The sequence below is a fragment of the Podarcis filfolensis genome (assembly GCF_964270895.1).
Source record: "Podarcis filfolensis genome assembly, chromosome: 1".
Lineage (NCBI taxonomy): Eukaryota > Metazoa > Chordata > Lepidosauria > Squamata > Lacertidae > Podarcis > Podarcis filfolensis.
Window position 1 is genome coordinate 38,144,631 of NC_139604.1, and position 22,136 is coordinate 38,166,766.

At 40.3% G+C, this 22,136-nt stretch overlaps 1 protein-coding gene across 3 annotated transcripts in view; it reads left to right on the forward strand.

Moving 5' to 3' along the window:
* The first annotated feature begins 1,528 nt into the window (after nt 1–1,528).
* LRP1B (LDL receptor related protein 1B) overlaps nt 1,529–22,136 on the forward strand; it is a 764,381-nt gene continuing 743,773 nt past the window's right edge. The window contains exon 1 of one of the 3 annotated variants that reach the window (XM_083581632.1): nt 1,529–2,050. In XM_083581632.1, coding sequence (XP_083437758.1) covers nt 1,966–2,050 — 85 coding nt within the window. In that variant the 5' untranslated portion in view covers nt 1,529–1,965. The remainder of the gene's footprint in view (nt 2,051–22,136) is intronic. The other 2 variants (XM_083581633.1, XM_083581634.1) reach the window with 2 other exon arrangements.

A 22,136-nucleotide genomic window follows, 5' to 3' on the forward strand; every position in this document is an offset into this window, starting at 1 on the left:
TGGCCTAATAGCAAAGCAGCAGCCAGTACACTTCCTTTAGCAATGGTGTTGCGTGCCACAGTCAGGCACATAACTCAGTTAAGCTAGCTGCTGCGTTCTATATTAGTTGCAGGTTTCTGGCAAATTTAACAGCAGTCTCATATGAAGGGCAATACAGTAACCAACTGTTGCGATCACCAGTGCACCAGACACTTAGCAAGGCTATCCTTGGCTACATAAACTACGCTGAAGACCATGTGTGGTTGGCCTCTTATGCACTGCATCTTAAAATATGCTATTAGGAGTAACCCAGTAACTTGGGGATAAGCAAGTAATGATGCAATTGAACAAATGTAATGTTCTGCCCAGTAGCAGATGGTGTCATGGGTTGGAGACGCTTACCTGCCCTCCCAACAGGTGAGTCACTGCTACTTACTGGGAGGGTCAAGGTGGCAGCGTGGGTGGTGTAGTGAAAATGCACTGGTTTTAGTACTGATTACAAATTAGCGGGTCGAACATGCACATCCTGTTTTTTATGGGTACGTAAAATGAGAGTTGTCATAGCAATCCATAGTTAAAAGTAGAAGTCGGAAAATATGCCCCCTTTTTGGGTCTTCAAAATATGGCAACCCTAGAAGTCCCCTAATTCTTAACATAATGTACAAAGGGAGGAGCTAGCCCCGACTTTGCATGTGTCTCCGTTTGGTGGCCCTGAGGGTTCTAGTAGAGTAGACCCTACAAGCCTGAAATCTGCCCAGCCCTGTATGAGATAGCGCTTAACTTTTTAAGGAGCAGTTTGACGCTAATCTGAAGCCAGTTGCTTCCACTTACTGCATGGGAGAGGTAATACATCCTAATTAAGCTGCCCTATTCTCTCGCCGCTTCTTTTTGGACTGTTAAGCGTATCTGGAGTTTCGGCCTCTCCTAGGTGAGAAACCTTTTTTTTGTTGTTGTTGAGTCACTCAGCAGGACCCGATCCTACATGCCAATTTGCAATGGAAATGAACATTCTGCAAGGAGTCCAGCAGCGCTGCCTTTGAGAACTTTGGGTTCTCTCTCGCGTCGCTCCCTCCCCTCCTTTGCCATTTCGCCAATTTCCCAACCAGAAAAACGAGCTGACTTTGCTTCCCTTCCCAAAAGGCTCCATTCTTGCCTGCCTGCCTGCCTGTGTTGGCTTTTGGGATACTTAGACGGCTCGCTCCTATTCCCGGGAAGGAAGGAAGGCAGTCGCCCGATTTTGTTGCTGGAGGCGAGCGAGTGAGCGCTCTCCCTCTCTGTCCACCCAGATCTATTCTCTCTCGCACCTAGATCCCAAAGGGATCCGTGGACGGCTGACTTTCCTCTCCCCTCGCTGGACCGCCTCGGTCTGATTTGTAGGGCTTTCCATTTGAAGCGGTGTGCTTCTTGTTGTGTTAAATGCCTCTTACTAAGTAATAGATATGATTTATGTGGACACCCAAGCTGGAGGATGGCGGCTTCCGTGATTAATCAGTGAGATTCCCATCCTCTGGCATCTCTCTCTCTCTCTCTCTCTCTCTCTCTTCCTCTCTCTCTCTTTCTGACTGCCCCTCTTGCGTGATGTAAGATCAGACGTACTCTGCATTGAGAAGTCGAGACACACAAGCGGCTCTCTCACACATCCACCTCGTAATCCTGCTGGAAGCAGCGGAGAAGGCGGGCAGGCGAGGCGAGGCAAGGCAGCGCAGCCTGGGCTCCTGGCGCACAATCCCACCCCCGTGACATTTGCCAATCGCGCTGCTCTCTTGCAAGCCAGCCAGCCAGCCTGCCACCCTCCTCGTCGTCGGCTCCGCTGCTGCTGCCGCTCAGTGACTTTCTTTCTCTTTTTTTATTTGAAGCGAAGGGTGCAACCGAGCAACGGCGGTGGCCAAAGAGGGCGAAGAAGAGCAGCAAGCAGCAGCAGCAGCAGCAGCAGCAGCCTGGAGGAGAAACAGGAGCAGGAGGACGCGAGACTCCCCTCCCTCGACCATGCCCGAGTTTCTCCTTTTCGCCGTCCTCACCGTCTCGGGATTATGTCCTATTGCTAAGGTCCTGGCAGTGGGAGCCGAAGGAGGTAAGGCGTCTGACTTGCATGGTTTGTACCACCTCTTCTGTGTCACCCCACCTCTCTCTTTTTTGGGACGGCTCTGTGTCTGGATAAAGTAGCGCAAACTTCACTTAAGACTCCGGCAGACCAGCTGCCCCTGGGACAATCTTGCGCTTCGCTTGTTTTGTTTGTTTGTTTTTAAAATAACTATAATCTCCCACTCGGCTGGGATCAAGATCAGGCGGGGGGGGGGGGCGGGAGATGCTTGTATGCTTGCACCCCTTCCAGCGAGCGAAGTCTTTCCCTCTCCAGCGGCGGCGGCGGCATTGACTTGGCTGCGGCTCTGCAGATGATGGTGTTGCATCCCTGGGAGTTTGAGCTTCGCTCGGTTCTGTAGCGCCTTTCGCTTTCTTCCTTAGAGCTCCTGAAAAAGCCCGCTTGGGTCTGAACTCGCTCTGCTTCCAGGCTCCCTTTAACTTTATTATTATTATTATTATTATTATTATTATTATTATTATTATTATTCCACCCCCACCCCTCAAATACTCCCTGTAAGGCTTCTAGGATGGTCCCATTCTCCAAGGACCAGTTTCTATCTCCCCACCCCTCCAGTTCCTTCATGCTTCCGCGCATGATATTAGCTCTTGCGCGGCTGCTGTGCGCCGAGCAGGTTGGGGGTGGGGGGGGACCGCAATAGATCATAAACTTCGCTCGCTCGCTTTTCTGGGGCTCACGAAGCCTTTCGGCCGCCGGGGGTTCCTCCTGTACTACTTTCGAATAAGGAGCCGGTTACTCTTTTCCCCAAGCTCCTCTTGACTCCCTGATTTTTAACATAGCTTGCATGGAAGTAAGTTCCCTTTCCTTTCCACCTGGCCAGTTTTGCAAAATTAAATATTGCCATAGATACAATCCAGCAGGATTTTGAATGAGTCAACTGCCTCCCACTGTTATCCTGAGTAGGATAGCTTATTAACACCCTGATCCTGAGGAATTTACTTAGTAAACCCAGTGGATTACAGTGGGATTTATTTCCAAGTGCGTTTAGAATTGTAGCCTTCAATGGGACTGCTTGGCAGGAAATGTGTTTTGGATGGCTGCCTCCCACCTGGATCCTCTGCACCTTTACTTACACACACACACACACACACACACACACACACACACACACACAGCATATATGTGGCATTAGGATGCTTTATTTACGTACAATCTTATGCACATTGTCTTGGAGGTCAGACCCATTAAGGTGGATCAGGCTGCAATCCTAACCCCACGTACTAAACCCCTTTGAATTCATATGGGATTTGCTTCTGAACGGCTGAAAGCATCTAAATTTGCCATACAGGCTCTGTTTTAAACACACACACACACAGCCTAGATCAGGTGAACTTTCTATCAAGAGTATCTGCTGGTTTGACACTTTGTAAATTGTAGTCAAGTACCATGCAGTTCATTACAGGAAAACGTCCAGATTCTAATTACATCTCCACTGATCAGTAAAGGTTTAAGTGTAACAGAATATGCTATGAATACTCCCGAAGTATTTAGGTTCTCAAGGACATATAGTACTACACAGGAGTCAGGAAATTGGGTCAACTGAAGGCTTTAGGATGCAGTGTAGGCACACTTACCTGGGAGTAAGCCTCATTGAACTTGGTGAGACTTGCTTCTTAGTTGACATGTCTTAGAATTGTGCTATTACATGGAATTGTGATTCCCAGGTAAATGAGGAGAAAGCTATGGATGTGTTTATATGACAGCAATTATCTATAGATCTGAAACAATAGCTTTACTACCAGGCAGAAAGAAGAGGCAGTAACAGTGAGTGATGCATCTCTCTGATACTCTGAAATCCGACACACACACTCTGCAAATCTATCCAGCGCTAGCTGAGGATTTAGTGAAAGTACAAGTTGTTCAGCAGCATAATTCTGCAACTATTGACTAGCTATTGCTTTCAAAGTACCCTATGGATTCACTCCTTTTCATCAGTGTTCATTTAAGCAGTTCAGTGTTCATGCAGGACTATATAAAACTGTCCAGCAATACACAACACAAGAGTTTGTTTGTTTAATCCAGGATATTCAACTTTAGGATGCTTATGTATCCTGTGCATGCTTACTCCCATTGAATTTAATGGGACTTACTGCCAGGGAAATGGACATAGGATTGTAGCCTTAGATTGCCTTCCAATACTCTATGCAAATGTCTGTCTCAGTAGTAAATATAGCTCCCTGAAGTCAAGGCCCATTTATTTCAATGAAACCTACCAAATGGATATATTTGGAAGCAGATCCCAGTGAAATTAATAGCAAGTAGATGTTTGTTGGACAGAACTGTTCCAATCTTATTGCCTAATCATCAAACCAGATTTCAGTTGATTTGTTATCCCTCACTCTAAACTCATTACTTGGAACATGTAAGGCTCATTAATTTCAAATGAGTATCTTTTTTTAAAAAAAAAGAGCTGCCACCTTTTTTTCTGAAAGGGTTCTTGCAACTTTAAAAGATGCAAAATAGACAGAAATTCACAAGTTTCATAAATTTCACCAAGTTTTCATGCATTTCTGCCCACCACACTGCTTTTAAAAGCACAGGAGCTCTGAAAAGTGATGGTCCTATAATCTAATGCATGTTCAGTGTTAGAGCTTCCATCCTTGGGGGGGCACTCCATCATTATTTACTTCAAAGTAAACATGTTTAGGATCAGGTGAAAGGTCCTATATCTGTTCATATTTTCCATTTGATTCATAAACCGTTTAAGTCAAAGACTGAAAATTAAAAGTATTTGATGCAACTGATGTCCAAGTATCCCAGTTTAACTGGCTTACGGATCGAGCCCATACAGGAAGGAAATTGTCTTAGTTTGCTTGGATATAAAGGATACAGTGCATTCATAGTTGGGTGAAGGTTCTTTGCTTTATTTATTTATTTTACCTATATGCTTAATAATAACAACAAGGACATGTAGGATTCCTTTATTTTGTTGTGGTGGCTGGTTTGAAGTATATATATCAAAGCATGGTTTATATTTTCTTCTTCATAGCTGTTAAACTCAGAAAGGTTAGTGGCCAGCATGACTCAAATGGCATATCTTGTTTCAGAATGGATGCAAAGCAAATCCCATTAACTTGGATAGCTTCCTAAACTGTGCAAGTCTCAAAGCAAGCAAGAAATGAGAATGCATTGAATATTTCCATATCTAGTTTACAAGGAATTAATTAGATTCCCATTCAAAAATGTAATTGTTTAGGAAATTGAATTTACATTGTGAAAAACTTTTCTTTTCTTTTTCTTGTGCTCTGCAGACCAGATACCAAATTGTTTACTCGCCTGTTTAAAACTCATTTGAACAAGTACAAATGGTTTTTAGTTATGCTATTTTGGTCCCTTGTTTCTTCTGTAATTGAACTACCAAAACCCAGCTGGCTCTCAAAAATTAAATAGGTACTGCACATTACAAGTGAGGCAGATTTATTTTTTTAAAAAAAATAAAAATCATTGCCTGGTTGTCCAAAAAAGAAAAGCAACACTTTGGCCCTCAAAAATGCCTTCAGTTGAAACGTACTTGATAGAAAGCGAGGGGGAAAACAGGTAAGTACTCACCACCTCCCAAAACTAAATCCTGAAAGTTACATGTGGATCCTGTCAGATCAGTGAATGGAATATAATCCTTAAGCATCTTATCCCAAAAGGACTTTGGTTCCCAAACGCATCTTCTGCCCCAACCCCCGGTGTGTATTCCAAAATCTCTCAAGCTTTCTTTTAAAGCCTCAGACCAGATTTCAGCTACTGTAGGTTGAAACCATCACAGCATCTGGTATACAAGTACATTTGAAAACCTTCTGTAGAATGTAAGGTGAAGGTCCATATTCACTATATGTGAGATTAGTGGACACTTGTTTATTTACACATTCAAAATTATGGCTTTAATGTTTGCTTTGGTGTGTTGTTTGTGTGTGTGCATGTGTCAGTTTTTGCTTGCTAGTGTTTTAGTCCTATGTGATAAAGTACTATGTCTGTTTAAGTTACAATCAATCTAGTCCTAAAAAGACAACATTCCTGTAAATTATACCCGCCAAATCAAATTCACTTAGGATCAACTAGCTCATCATATCACTATGTCATGTTGGATAAAAGAGGAGAATTGCAGGGCAAATTAAGAATCTGCACGTGTTTAAACAAATCATACATTCTCAACCTAAAAAGGATTTGGAACATAAGAGGTGTGATGTGACATTTCTACACCATGTAACATTTTATATGGATTGCAGAAGCCATTCAGGCGATGGTTATTGTTTAACATCAGTTCTCCAGGGTAGGCTGCAGAATATCCAAAGTAAGACACTATGGTTAGGAATGAACTTGGTGGTGGTGGCAGTGGAAAGTAATGATTACATTAAGAAATCTTAGATAAATATAAAAAGGGAGATTGGTGAAATTGGGGAGGAGAATGGGATTAGTATCTATGAGAAACTGGGTTGGTAATGTGGAATATGTCAGAATTTCTTAATGAAAGTTTTTCAGTTCTATGTAGCCTACTTAGAAGCCATAGAATAATATCACAGCTTGTCAAACTAGGTAATATACATATCTGAGATAACTATGAGTTGTTCATGACTTACAAGTTTTGCCAATGTAACAATAGTATCTTGTAGGGATGACACAATAATTAAAAACGATTGCTTAATCAAAGCAATACACAAAGTTTATTTTAGGCAACCAAGCTTCCTTTAAAAATAAAAATAAAAATGCAGAATATTAACAGTTTCCTTTTTAGAGTACTGAAAGTTAAACTTTCAGATGGGGACATGTTTCCTTATAGGAATGGCACTTTTGCTTCCAAATCCTGCCAGCCACTGTGTTGACATCAGCAGATAGGTTTGCTGAGCCTTGACAGCAGAACAACCTGTTGGATTGTCGGTACTTGTTAACTAACTTGGGTCTCAGTCCTTCCATTGATACTACAGTCACAGCAATGAAATGGGCTCCTGGGAATGCAGGGCGCTGCTATGCCAGGCAAAGGGTTCTGCTGGGCTCTGATGAGGATGGGTCCCGAATGTATACAGAATGGTAGCCATGCAGCTTGAGAACGTGGGGCCAAATATCTGTGACATGATTTTGAAAATATAATGAAAAGGACATGGATCGTCAACTTGCACCCAACTTTTTCCACTGTTGGTGTGTTACGGTGTGTCGTGCTTGTTTGTTTACCACATTTGCGTACCACCCAGTTACTTAATATTCTTTGAATGGTGAACAATACAATTTATAAACTCCTTTTAAAAAGCAAACAATCACAACAGAAAGAGGAGAGCTAAAGCCACCAGCAGCAAACAATATAAAGCAGTGTTTTAAAAGCACCTAAATATCAATTTAAAATGACTGGGAACATCAAAAGGACCATAATATGGCACCTAGTGAACCTGCCTGGGGAGGCATTCCATATCTGGCACACCACTGCCCAAAAGGCCTGTGTTCTGGTAGTTACCTCTCACCAAATTTGGTGGGGGCAGTCAGAGAAGGGCCTCAAAAAAATCACCTCCGGGTCTGGTTTGGTGTGTGTGTGACTCCAAGCCACATGGGCTTCTGACGTTTAGAAGCAGAACTGCATGTTATTCCTCCCAGTGGCAGCATGCCAATATAGGCCTTTAACATGAATATCAGATATTTTGGATGTCTTTGCCCAACATTTTAGAAATACATGCAGCATCCAGTGAAGTCTGTTAGGTTTTAGTAAAATTGGGCGTGTTACTAATAGAATTGTTTCAGTGAACTCAACAATTACTCTCTATGGCAGGCGACTGGTGATTTTTGATGATGGGTTGTACAGCTGTCTAACTGGAAACTATTAGTTTGTTTGTCTCTAGTGTCATTATCTTCAGTATAGCCTGTTCAAATCAAACCATCTCTCCTGCAAACAATGTACTGATGCTTGTGAGAGGCATTGCACTGTCAGACATGAAAACACACTGTACAGGGAAGCAGACAGATGTTATACCAGCAAGATGCCTTTGCCGCATAACTCAAGCCCTCTCACACATAGATTATGTCTTTGTTTATCTTCTTCTTCTAAAGCTAGTTTGAATTCCACTAAGGAAAACACCATGAATAAAAATTATGGAAATGATTTTCCAGACACCTACAAACTAGTCAAGGGTTGCTTTTGAATGCACACATCTAAGTGAAATGTTGCTTTATTTCTTTAGTAACATGTCAGTAAATGCAGGAACAACTTTAAAACAGAATTGCTGTGGTTTAACAGACAGTTGAGGTGTACCAAATATGGGCTTATTCTGTGCCGATGCAATAAAGACAGGGTTATTAACATAGCCATTTTTCTTTTAATCCTTGTTCGTGAACCTTCTTTCTTTAAAAAAATCTGATCCCAAAGCGTTTCAGCAATTGCTGTTGTTGGATGTGTTTTTAGGCTGGGCTCCAATCTCATTATTAATACTTGGGTGTTAGAAGCAGAACATTCAAAAACCAGCTGTACAGTGCTCTGCCACATGGAACTTCAACTTGTCAATCTGACGGGAAGTATTCTCAGAGGCTGTAAGATGGGCAAATTCAAATAAAGCTGTTTCAGTGCTTCAATATTGAGTTGTCTGTTCTCATACTTACAAATCTCCCTCTTGCTTTATTAATATATATTATGAATGTATGCAGTTACAGTCACAGGAAGAAGATGTGCAAGATCACGGTTATATTATCCCATTCGGTGCAAATCTCTACAGAAGATTACATAGAGGAATAAGTGGGTTCCCCTACTTAAATCCATTCCACTATTGTTTATATCTGCACCATCCACAAACACATGGAGAATTCTTGAAATTACTTCTGAATTAGTGTAAAGACAGTTTGCTGCACCTCCCTGTACATTCACATATTTTAATTCTGTGCAACTTCCTGATGCACACAAACTGATGTGAAAAGCATCTCAAAAAGGATCTTGATGTGATGGTTGATCCCATTAAATGTCTCCCCCCACCTGTGTTTCATTAATGCGTGCTATTAAAATATTATTACATTTCTAGGCTACTCTTTTCCAAGAAACTCAAGGTTGTGTGCATGTTTGTCTGCCCTCTTTTATCCTCACAACAATGCTGTGAGCTCTGTTTGGCTGAAAGAGTGTCTCCTTGTGAGTGTCATGACTGAGTGGGGACTTTCACCTGGGTCACTCAGTCATAGTCTATCTTCTACCCCACCGTTGTATGCCCTTGTGTTCATTAGTAAGATAGGTTGGAAAGGAATACATGCAAAATACCTGAATATGTGTGTGGTGGGGGGAAACCCAGAATAAATTGGTGTGCATACACAGTTTTCTATTATCCATTGACTACATTGAGTAAACATATATAGGACAAGTAGCTGATGGTGTAGTGAGATGGTGGCACTCTTTTGACCTCAGGCCAGTAGTGTCCCTGCTGATAGCAGGTAGTGGGGAGGCAGTGTGATGTTGCCTTTGCTGGTGTATACGCACCACACCAACCTGACCACCTCTTTCTTCCCTGTATACCTTTTAGCAATCAGCAGTGATGCAGCTGACCAAAGGGCATGTGAGCTCCCCATCCCACCATCCATTGCTTGCATAGCAAATATGCTTCTCCTAAGTAAATAACAGTATCCCAAACTACTATGACTCAAACATTTCCCCTTAACTCTTGAAAACACAGCCCAAACCATGCCTCCAGCTACTTAAGATGTGTGAAGTATGTACTGTGCTTCAATCCAGTGATGGGGAGGCTGTGAACCTCCAGATGTTGTTGGACTACAACTCTCATTAGATCAGCTAGCATGGTCTGTGGTCAGGGATCGCAGTCTCGACAATATCCGGAGGGCCACAGGTTCCCCATCTTTGTTCTAATGCACCTTAGTCTTCCCATCCATAATTCTGTATTTACTCCAACTTCAGTATGGGAGCAGAATATGTGGAGAAACTATAACTGTTGCCCTATCTGCGGCATAGCCAACAGCTGCTCCCACAAGAATATGCAGCTGTATTTGCTATACAGGGTCACCATCATGGCTTCCATGGGCATAATTGTTGTCTTAAGGTCTTGCCCTGGTGCCCATGAAGCCTTTTAGCCACCCCCTTCATTCACTACCCCCTTGGTTATGAGGTGCTGAAAGTGGCTTCCTTTGCTCCTGTGAAAAGGACATAGAGCTGAAGGAGGAAGTTGGAAGAGTGTCTCTTTCTCACTTCCTCATTCACCTGTATGTGCTTCTCAAGGGTCAGGTTACCATTTTACTCAGATACCCCGGAACAGTAAAGTGTGTTTGTGCACACTTTCTATATGTATATTTTTAATGTATTTTTATTAAAGATTTTCTTGATTTACAAAAGGATGTGCAATGTCTGTCTCTCGTATTTTTTCCATGTAACATTTTTACAAATCAGTTTCATTTGTTGAGACATTAGGAAGAAAAGGGGGAAAGGGGTGGAGGGGAAAAAGATGGGTGGGGGTGGGGTCAGATGGCGATGTTTCTATTTTACTTAATATATGTAGGGTTTGGTGTCAGCATTGCTTATGCAGGTTCTCTGCTGTTCAGTTGTGTTCCTTTGGTGGTGAGAGACTTTCTATATTTGACTGTATGTGGTGGAGTGGCTGATTTGGGGGAGGAGAGAGAGAAAAGATTGGAGGTACTAGTGACACTTGCTCAAAAATTCAGATACATCCAGGAGCCTAAAGTTGGTGATCTCTACCAAGCAGGAACGGAAGAATACAACCTTGCAGCATCATTAAAAAATAAACAGAAAGGCATATACAGTATGTTAACCTGGTTTCAATATGATTACCCTTGGATTTTATATTTTATGAGTAAAATGAATAGAGGGAGCATTTCTTTATTAGTTTTCATCCTTTATTAAAAACAATGGTCCTTGAAATAAGAGGACAAAGATGTTTTGCTGAGGCAGAGTGTGCTGTACAAATTATTCTCTCCCACGCTCAATTCTTGTATAATTATGACTAACTCTCTGCTACACTTTAAAGGAACAATTCTGCCAAAAGTTATAAATCTGCATAAGCTTAATACTAACTCCTGTGAGTGTTTCTCCTGTAATTACAGGGACTACGTACTGATCTAATGTTGAGAAGGCACACAGGAGCCTTAATTAGCATTTGCTTTTTAACCTCAAATGGCATAGTATTCTGTTCATAATATTTTGTTCATCTTTCCAAATGAAGTTAAAACAAAACTCCCATTATCTTCATTAGTTTGTAATATACCGTATGCTCCTGACATTGAGCTTGAAACCAGTTGTGCTTTGAAGTGTGTGTGTGTGTTTTAAAACTTGTTAATTAATACAAAATTTCAAAATTTATCATTAACGGACCTTGAAAACCTTAAAGGTCCACGAGACATTTATAAACACAAGACGAACCTGGTAGGTGTAGGTGTATTTATTTTGACATTAAACAATATTTTACTATAGGTTAGTTGTTAAAGGTCTATCACTGTTAGCATATATGGAGACATTTTAATGCTCCAAATCTTAGTGTCCCTTCTGCCCCCCTGGTAATGTTATAACTCATAGTAGACCTGCATAAGGTATATGAGGCACCCGACATTATATAATCTCAACAAATACATGGTCAGGCATGTGAGGTGTTCTGGAGCCTGCTATAATCTCTTCTCTCTCTGTGTGTATGTTTAGATTAAAAACAAAACAATATTCTGAATCCCCCCCCCCCCCGTTAGCCTAACTGAAGTAAATGGGAAGTATAGGGATAAATCCCAGCCCTCCCCAGGCCAACACTTTAAGACGACTTGCTCCACCACTTGCTCCCTCCCAAAGTAGGTGACTTCACCCTTTTTCATAATCCCTCTTTTGTAGACAGAGAGCCTCTGGCTATAACACAGTACTTTGGCTAAGGCCAGCAAATGTGTTAATGGCTCCAACTCTACCATAGAAACTGGAGATACACATGACCACAGAATGCTGTATTGTCCCTGAGCCCTTGAAAATGAAAGGCTTTCCAGAACCAGAGGGATGGTCCAGTGCTGACAAGCAAGATAAAAGACAGGGAATGCAATATCTTTTTTTTTTTTGTTTTGTTTCAGTCATATGTAGGGTACAGAAGAGACAGCTTTTATCAACCACTTTTGGATGCAATCAGAACAAGTATAATTCAGAGGGAAGTTTGCTACAGAAGTGTGTATTTGTATTTTGTTTCCATGGCTTTCTTAAACTTGAGTTTGCCTTTGGTACACCATCTCCACAACTCCATCACCTGCAAGGAACTGTGCTCTCACATGAAACAAATGAGATGTCCTGGTTTTTCTGAGACACTTGTGGGGTATGGATTAGGCAGAAAAACAACAACCCACAAACAGGTGGATCAGCCAAACACTCGTACATTGCTCTGCAGCGACAAACAACTCACACAGGGAGGGAGAGTGCTGCTGCCAGGAAAATAAGAGGGAGGGGGGTTGTCACCCAGCCCTTACAAGGACTGCCACCCCAGTTACCAGGACATGTGCCTTTAAGCATTGTAAAGAAGGCTGAATTTCACCAGCTACAGTTTTGTCTTTCAGAGTGGTGCAGTGAAGGAGGAAGCTGTACATTTTCCTTTCTGCCCTACTCTTAAAAGGCAGAGGCACCCTCATGATATTGGTACTTGGCCAACATACATATTTAAATAATTATAAATTTGTCAGACACTACCTAATAGATTTTGCTTAACAAAATACAGCGTATTTATTAAGGAGAATGCTTGTCACATATATAGTAAATGTGAGCAATCTTTCTGTCAGATATTAGCAGCCAAAAACTGAGGCAGAATTCAATAGCTCATAAATGTAATTGAACTTTTTTCAATAGGTTGTGTTGGTAAGTGAAGAAACTGTTCTGTGAGTAAAGAAGCACAAAGCAATGCTTAGGCCTAGAGGCACAAGGTCATTATTTAAACATATAATTGGATTCTTCAATATAATTGTGTGCAGGAAGAAACTCTTTAGCAGTTCTTAGGTTGTAGTTGCGTATTAGCATAATGTTACATGGAACTAATAGCAGCTTTTAAGGAATATCTGATTTAGACAGTTGTTGTCTTTTAAAAGCCACTTCATGTTTATTCACTTCCCTAGGAAGAGAAGTCATTGTCAAAATGTGAGTGGGTTTTTTAAAGGTGAAATTTCATATTGCTTTAGCAGTAAAATATATAAATAGGCGTGCAGCCCAGCCACTTTCTGACACTGAGGATCCTTAGAATTCAGCTTGTTTGGTATGTCCACATATTCAGTTAGACAGAGGTTGAACATTTTTCTGTATATGTATCTGTGTTACATTTTCCATATGAATGGCTTACATGGAATAGTTGGGATGCTTCACTGTTCTCCTATAAAGACTCAGATCAAGCCCATTTCTGTGGTATAGGTGGAAGCTCCATCCTTTCAAGCTAAAGGTTTGTCTCTCACAGTATCAACCTGAGCTTGACATGGTTCCACAATACAGGGAGGACATTTCAGGTACTTGTGGTAGGGTGAAAAACTGTATCGTTTGAAGAACTGCTCTTGGCTATCTTGAAGATTGGAAAAAAGCTGCAGAGGATTTATTGTGGCTGTTTTTACAGGTTTGAACCATGAGTTTCTTTCCACGGGCAGGAATGTTCCATGGGCAGAGGTCTGCTCAGTGGCTACTAGAAGCTCAGCAGCAACCAGCCTGCACTCTGAATGCTGGAAATCACAAGTGGGGAGAGCGTTGATGTGTTCAGGTCCTGCTTTCAGAGCCCCCATAGTCATTAACCTGATCTAGCAGGCTCTTATGTTCAGTGAATGTTCCTGCTGGCAGAAGGGGTGACTGATCTCTTACAACTTCTCCTTTCCTGCTGCAGCCCTTGCTCCCATGCCCCTAACAAGCTGATCTATTGAGGTGAGGGATGGCTGCAGGGGAAACTGAGTAAAATCACTCTCCCCTGAACATTTCACTAGCAAGAACCATCACAGGATGACACATCATTCTGTGCATGGAAGATGCCTTTCCATTCACAAAAGGGAACTCAGGATCCCAGTCACATACCGCATGAGAACCATAAGTTAGGCATTCCTTTGGACATTTAACAAAACATACATTTAGTTGTAGACCTAAACAAGATTTTAAAAATGAATATTGCTCTTATACCTTATATAATTAGGCACTTTCAGCAAACACTTTCCACTGTATCTGAAGCATGAATCATTTCCTTATCGGAAGACGGAAGGTTACAATATGTTGAACACACCTACATTACAGAACAGAATAAAAATCTAGAAAACTACCATCACTAAAAAACACACACTGTGATGATGGCAAAAGAAACACAACCCCATTCAGTTTTTGGGAGCGCTGCTTTACAGTTAGGAAACTGAGTCTCCAAGATTGTAACTTGACCTGAATGTGCATGACTGATGTGAATTCTATTTTCTCAGGCCATTTAGCATATTGGAACTCAAGCTTCTGTGATGCAAACAAGCTAATGGTTAAAATCCATTAAGGTCAAACGTTAGTGGCCACTCATTATTTTTTGTGATTTTCCCATAAATACCTCCACCTGGGACATCTTTTTGGTACATGCAGAATCTTTTGTCTGTACATTTTACTATAATGCTCTGCTGAGCTTATTTTGGATTCATTGGCCTAAAAATAGTGTTTTCTTCATGAGTCAAAATGCCTGGTGACATCTGTATCACCAAGTAATTATTTTAATAAGGAGACGTGCCACTTTGGGGAAGAAGAAGAAAAGGGATGTTTGGGCAGCCTTTCTGCTGGTCTTATTTAGATAAAACTACGCTACAACTCTTTGATAAGAAAAGAAAAGTATCTTAATATATATTTTCTGAAACGTTACCGCTACAGTGGTATTGCATTGTCCCGTAACGTATTCTTATTGTCAGCAGGATGTCCCTAAATAACTTTTCACATTATGCTTCATCTTGAATGACTTGATGTTCTGACAGAACCGCTCACTGTTGAGAGATAGCTTCACTTCAGAAAGCAGAACATACATACTTTTTCCCTCCTTCTGCTAAGATGAAAGTGCCTAGGACTTTCGCTTGTCTTATTCTTGTTATCAATAGGACATTCCCTCATAACTTTCTGTATACGGCAATGTCTTGAATGACTTTATCCTTCAAGTTGAGCCATGCGGGTGCTATTGAAATAAAACTTAACTTTTAGAAATATCCCATAAGGATTTCACTACTACTGAGAGTTTGTTAAAAAAAAAAAATATCTAATGGCAATACAGAAGTCCTTCTTCTTGAAATGAACAAAGAGAACTTAAGGGTCTGAGGAACTGTAGTGTTATTCCTTTGAATAATCTTGTGATATATATTGGAGAAGATAAGAAGAAAAATGTCTGTAGGTGTGGGAACGGACACACATTCAAAGGGACATGGAACAAAGATAATTCACAATTTTAAAGCACACCTTGAAGATTGTAACACAGAGAATAGTCTTAAGACGACAATAAATTTAATTGTCCTAAGCTTTTTCAACAGATCACATAGACTTAGATCCAATGGTATTCTTCCACCTGTGGAAGCTGTCTTTTGCTCACTGAAGAAATGTGTTACAATTTGCACCAAAGTGCTACACAAGAAAAGTGAAACTAAATCCAACTACGTTCATTCACTTCCACAAAAGCTCGTGCAATCTCTTACAGAACCCAAAGCTTCAGAACTCCTATATAACCAACCTGTTATAGCATTGAGTAGAATCTTCTACAAGCTTTTGCAGAGTAGCACTAGGAACTGTGTTGCTTTGGCCCATGCTTCTATGGATCTAACCCATATTTATGTCCAATAACATTTTATTACCTTCTACTTAGAAGCTAATGCTAGCCCCCTGCCCAAGCATTCAAGATGATACAATATTGGCATTGATCCTATTTATCTCATTATTGTCTCTGTACGCCATAGACTTCAAAACCTTTTTATCCAGAGTTTCAGGTAGGGAGCCGTGTTGGTCTGACACAGTCGAAATATATATATAAATAATAATAATAATAATAAAAATTATCCAGTAACACTTTAGAGACCAACTAAGTAGAGACCACTTAGTTGGTCTCTAAGGTGCTACTGGACAATTTATATATTTTTAAATATTTTTAATATATTTATCCAGAGATGGCAGAAATAGAAAATATGGGTATACTAAATTGCGCCCCATCGTATCACCTTCAGCTCCCTTTAAATTGTCTCCAGCTGATACACATTTGTAGGATAGGCATGTTAGGCTGTCTCAGGGGCAAGGATCGGGTAACAAGACAAAATAACATATGTGCGGGTTAAAACAGACAACAACTTTATAGATTATAACAAAGTAAGCAGTATTAGTGGGGCATATGGCATGGATCTGTATCCACTTCCAACTTCCATTGTTTGGTCTGAAGAAAACCCATCCCAGCTGAGGAATATCCACAGGAGTTAACTAGTAGGGAAGACCTGATATGGCACAGACTGTGCATCTGGGATCCCACTGGCAGTCTGAGGTGAGTGATGACAGGCTTATCTCCCCCTGAGCTATGACCAGGAGCTGGTACATCACCTCACGATCCTATATGAGGGTCTTCTTATGTCCAATGCCATTTCCATTCAAGTTGTGTGACTTAACGCCTAAGAAGAAAGCCTGCTTGCCACTGGAAGAAAGTCAAGAACCTCACAACCTAGAGCCAGTTGTGACTGAGAGGAAAATTATTTTTTGATCCTGAAAGAGCAGTGACCACATAAAGTCTCAGCGAAAGACTCTAAAATGAGGGAGAGCCATTGAGTTCTCACGAGAACTGACAGGAAGAGCCATTGTTAACAGAAGAACAGACAGGCCTCCATCATCACAAGATTCAGCAGTTCCACATCCACAAGGAAATATTGTACAGAAAAGGTATTGGAAGATATGATATAATACAAGCTGAAAGGATAGGGGCAAACCACCTCCATCCTTGCACAACAATTCACTAGAAACATTATTTGATGCTCATCCTAATACATCCTACTACATGATGATATCTAGGAAATCTGCTTGTGATGGGAAGTAAGCTAAACTAAGCTGTCTAGAGGATTAGACCTTTTCTTTTTTAACCTATCTTACGTCATGGCAGTAAAGGACCATGGGGGGACGGACCAGTGTTTCCCCCACAAATTGCTTCCATTCCCATCACTCTCTGAAAGTAATTGTATGCTGAAAACAAATTCTGCTTGAATGAATGAATGAATGCTGCTCATTTTATTTAAGGAGATATAGAAGAATCTATTTGTTCCTCTTTCACACTTTTGATAATGCGCTTTTATCCACAGCTCATTCTAGGTATCCTAGAAAATATATGAGCAAGAAGAATAAGGCATAGATCAAAATCCACACTGCAATTTCAAGCGCTTGTTAAATGTTGAAGCATTGAAATCGGTTTATTTTGAAAGCAGCAAGTGGGATGTACACTCACGGACCTCATTACTCAGTAGCAAGATGTTTGCACAAATTTTCTGTCAAGTGCCACTTAAAATATTTACTCTCTAAACCCCCCCCCCCAATCAGGACGGATATCATTCATAAGGTCAGACCTTCTGCCACATCTTGACAAAATGTTGTGCTGAAATCTCTTCAGTGCCCACTTCATATTGCAAGCCTTCCCATCACCAAAGAACACCATCTGTATCTCTTATTAAAAATGAGTTCGTTCTTCATAAAATCCATTAATGCGTTAGAACTAAGTTTAACTACATAAAGGCTCTGGATTGAGCTTCTAGTCCCATTGGTTGGAAGATGATTCACCTGTGAGTGCTACCCATTTAGTCTTGTTCTGAAAATGGTAAAATGTGTGCAAATTCTTCAAGCCTCTGAACATCTGTTCCAAACTCCATAAAATTATTTTGGAAGCTGTCGTGATTGTAGCTGAATCCCCTTAAGACTTTGCAGACAGCTCCAGATGCTAAAATGCATGAGGGTTTAAAGACTTCAGCAAAAACTGCAGCCTACACCCATTGGACTAGTCGAAGCCAGGCTGAGCCTATATATGTTTGCCTGAATGCACGTTTCACTGTGTAGGATTGTACTCCTAAATGGGAGAATTATGCAATCCAACCTTCAGATCAGTTGGATTCCATTATATATAGATACAGTGCAAAACAGATTAATTAAAGTCCCCCAATTGCACTCCAAGTGAGTATGTGTAGGAATGGATTTAAATACTATGAGAGGATATATTGTTTAGTTATTATCCTTCCTTGCTCACATTAATAAGATCAGCAGAGAACTATCCTTAGGAAATTAAACTTGGAATCTAAAACAAAGTTGATTTAATCTTCTAGAAACAACAATCCAGGATGCTTTCAGGCAGACTGGATTGTCTTGGTATTACCCGCTTTCTCCTCCTTATACAGTGGTACCTCGGGTTACATACGCTTCAGGTTACATACACTTCAGGTTACAGACTCCACTAACCCAGAAATAGTTCTTCAGGTTAAGAACTTTGCTTCAGGATGAGAACAGAAATTGTGCTCCGGCGGCGTGGCAGCAGCAGGAGGCCCCACTAGCTAAAGTGGTGCTTCAGGTTAAGAACAGTTTCCGGTTAAGTACGGACCTCCGGAACGAATTAAGTACTTAACCCAAGGTACCACTGTAATAACAATCACACACACTGTTTTGTGAAGAAATAAAAGTAGCATTTACTTACATAAACTAGGACTTGAAACAGCAATTACAATAGCAAAATGAAGGCAGATTTATAACAACTATCTACATTACAAAAGTATAAAATGTAACAGTGTGTCCAGATATCTCTTAGCCATTGTTGAATCCACTCTCTTGCCCCTTTAATGTATCTGTTACATCCAGAATTTTCTTCCTCTGAATGCACTTATAATCCAATCACCTCTAAATTTTTCATGCTTTCCTTTCAAAGATTAATCTTACTCAATTGGTAACTGCAGCTCTGATTTATTCAAAGTTCTTCTCTTAAGCTACAAAACAAAGGGAAAGTAAAAATTATACCACAAATGAGACACCGGTAGAAAAGCTGGATAAGTAGCATGTAAGTGTTTTTAAATATTTTTCTCAATTACTCAATGGAAAATGCAACTCTTAAGGACAGGAAAAACAGAATTAGAACCATGGGGTTAGGAAATCCAATACAAGCTTTCATTTCTTCACAATAATTCCCCCTTCTCACAGCCATTGAGAGCCATTTACCCTTTATCGTTCAATATACCCATAGTTTCAGAACAAAATCTTCTCTGGATGAATTTCATCTCAATTGCAACTTCAAATCAGAGGTGACAGAAAGAGCAACTAACTTGTCTGGGTCACAAAGACATTTTAAATGGACATTGCCATGTTCACAAAACAGAAAAAGAGATTTTTCACTCTTATAATCTCCCCAGAAGAGGAAAATGTGGCCAGTGATAAATATGGGGAAAGTTATGTAATATGAAGGGTACTAAGAACATAGACCAGACCAGAAAGAAATGCTTAAAAAAAAATAATCTCAGGATGTTATGTTGCTTCTTGTATGGGTCTATTGCCACATCACTTTATTTTGTAGATAATACCATGGATTCTGACTGAGGAAGCTAGAATGGGAAATCCTTTGAGAACCAATTAATGAATATGGCTGCCAGTTTAGGTCTTTGTATTATTTCCCTACATATATGGAAATATAAAGCTTCTGAATAGCAGAAGAATGTAAAATTTTCACATGTGCTTCCAAATAGTGCCCAGATGGAGGGAAGGAGACGAGGAACAGTAGAGATTTCAAGCATATATTTTTGCTAGTGGACATGCCAACAAAGCTAAACCAAATATCATCAGAATGAGAATTGGTATTATGTTGTAAGTGAGAAATGAGCATTAATTATAATGTTAAAAGCATGCCAATCTTTTAAATCTACCACAATAAATGTGGATTTGGGGTTTTGGATGACATAGAGATGCCTAATGCAGAGTAAGAATACAAACTAAGTGGTGAGGGTGAAAGTAATGTCTTTGGGGGATTCAATTAGCTGTTTAGCCAATACTGCCTTTGATTGCAAAATCTGTAAGTTACAAATGGATTTAGACATACTCCTATATGGCTGTGTCAACAAGAACTGCTCATAATCAGTATGTTACAGCAGTTCATTGGTACTTTATATAGGTTGAGTTTATTAATTAATTATTTGTTCGCTATGCTAATAAAATACATGTCTTCCCCACCATCAGTAGGTACAGGGATATTTAGGAGAAAGTCTTCTTTTTATTAAATTCTTGCTTGAATCCCTAAGAAAAGCAAACTCCATTTGAGTTGGCTTGTGGGCTTTTCTTTTTCTTTTTTTGCCACAGCCTTGTCCTATTACCATCTGAATTACCTAGAACTCATCACTTCATCTCCTTAAACTTTTAAAATTGAACTCTAATTTTTGCTATTAATATGACGGCTTACTTCACACGGAGATTTCATATGAAAGGGGACAGGGAACAAATTCAGTAAATCTATTAGAACTGCTTGGTTTTTTTATGCCTCGTTAGAGAATTATTTGATTACAGAAAATATCAATACTGGTATGGGCTTGAATGAAGAACATGCCAGAACATGCTGCTTAGGTTAGTCTAAAGGTGTGTGCAATGAAAATGTTCTACTCAAACACGTTGTTCCTGCAGCTAGAACTCCATATATGTAGGAAGGCATGCCTTAATCGAGTAGCTGCTTGCAGTCCAAACTCCATCAGTATTTATTACCACTGGGCAAAAATATGTGTGTCTGGCATTAAGGATGGCACATAAGTTCACTCTGAATGCATATTGCTGTAGCTAGCATCTTGACAGAGGGGTGGATCAACTGCAGGGAAAAGCTTAATAAGTTCTTCTGGCTTGTTTCATTAGGCAATTTTCTTTAGACTTTTATTTTTAAGCCATTTTAGTAGCTAGGGTAAAGTATTGGCACAAAATGAGAGCCACAAAAATGGGTTATCTGCCAGTCCAACTACTTTGCTCTTGTTGATAGAGCTCTAGTGACCATATGGGCAGGCCACTTAAATTCCTGATTCTTTAGCCCAGTAAGAGCCATTGAAATGATAATTGTAGTCTTTAAGATGGAGAATGGAGATAAAAAAGAGAAATTAATCCTTTTCCATGAGGCATGATTCACAGATGGATTTGATGGTAAGGTGGAATGTGCTTGTAAGTGGGACTCCAGCATGGCAGTATGAAGGGAAGGGAAAAGAAATCAATCTAAAACTATCAAATTAATTTTATTGCACTCTTTAACAACCATTAGCGCTATTTCAGTCACTCTTGTCAAGATTCCATCTGTAGTTGTAGAGTTGAAAGGTTAATTACTCATTTACTAAGCCATGCAGTTTTCTTTCATTTTTCATTTACAATTATCTCTACTTGTTATAAACCCTAAAGCAACTTCCAATGTATTGTACCCATGCATTATGTCTGTCAATTAAAGTTATTAAATCATAGATTTAAAATAATGAAATCCAAATATACATTAATATACTTCGGTCAATGAATGCCCACTGTTAAGCATTATGGATATGACCAATCTGATTTCAACGGCAGCTGAGCCCTCCTTTGGCTAGCTTTGCAATGCAGCAGATGTTCCTTTAGGGAGATCTAGATACTGTACTCAGCTTCTATCCTGCATCTGCTGCATTTCTGACTGGGGAAGCAGGGAGGAGGGAAGCAGGGAGCCAGCATGGTGTAGTGGTTAAGAGCGGTGGACTCGTAATCTGGGGAACCGGGTTCGCGTCTCTGCTCCTCCACATGCAGCTGCTGAGTGACCTTGGGCTAGTCACACTTCTCTGAAGTCTCTCAGCCTCACTCACCTCACAGAGTTTGTTGTGGGGGAGGAAGGGAAAGGAGATTGTTAGCTACTTTGAGACACCAAACTCTGAATATAATTGCACATTGTATATATTAGTGGCCATGTGATGATTTTAGCCTACAAATTTTATTGTTTAATGTCTTAACCTGTATATTAAGGTACTTTTATAGCTCTGTTTAGAGTAGGTAATGTCTAGATAATATAAATGTTTTAAGTTTTTGGTATTAATCCAGCGTATTTTCTTTTAATTGTTGAATGATTCTGTGTACATTGCGGGCAGCCTTTGGCTATGTGCAATAAAACTGACTGACTGACTGACAACTGTTGCG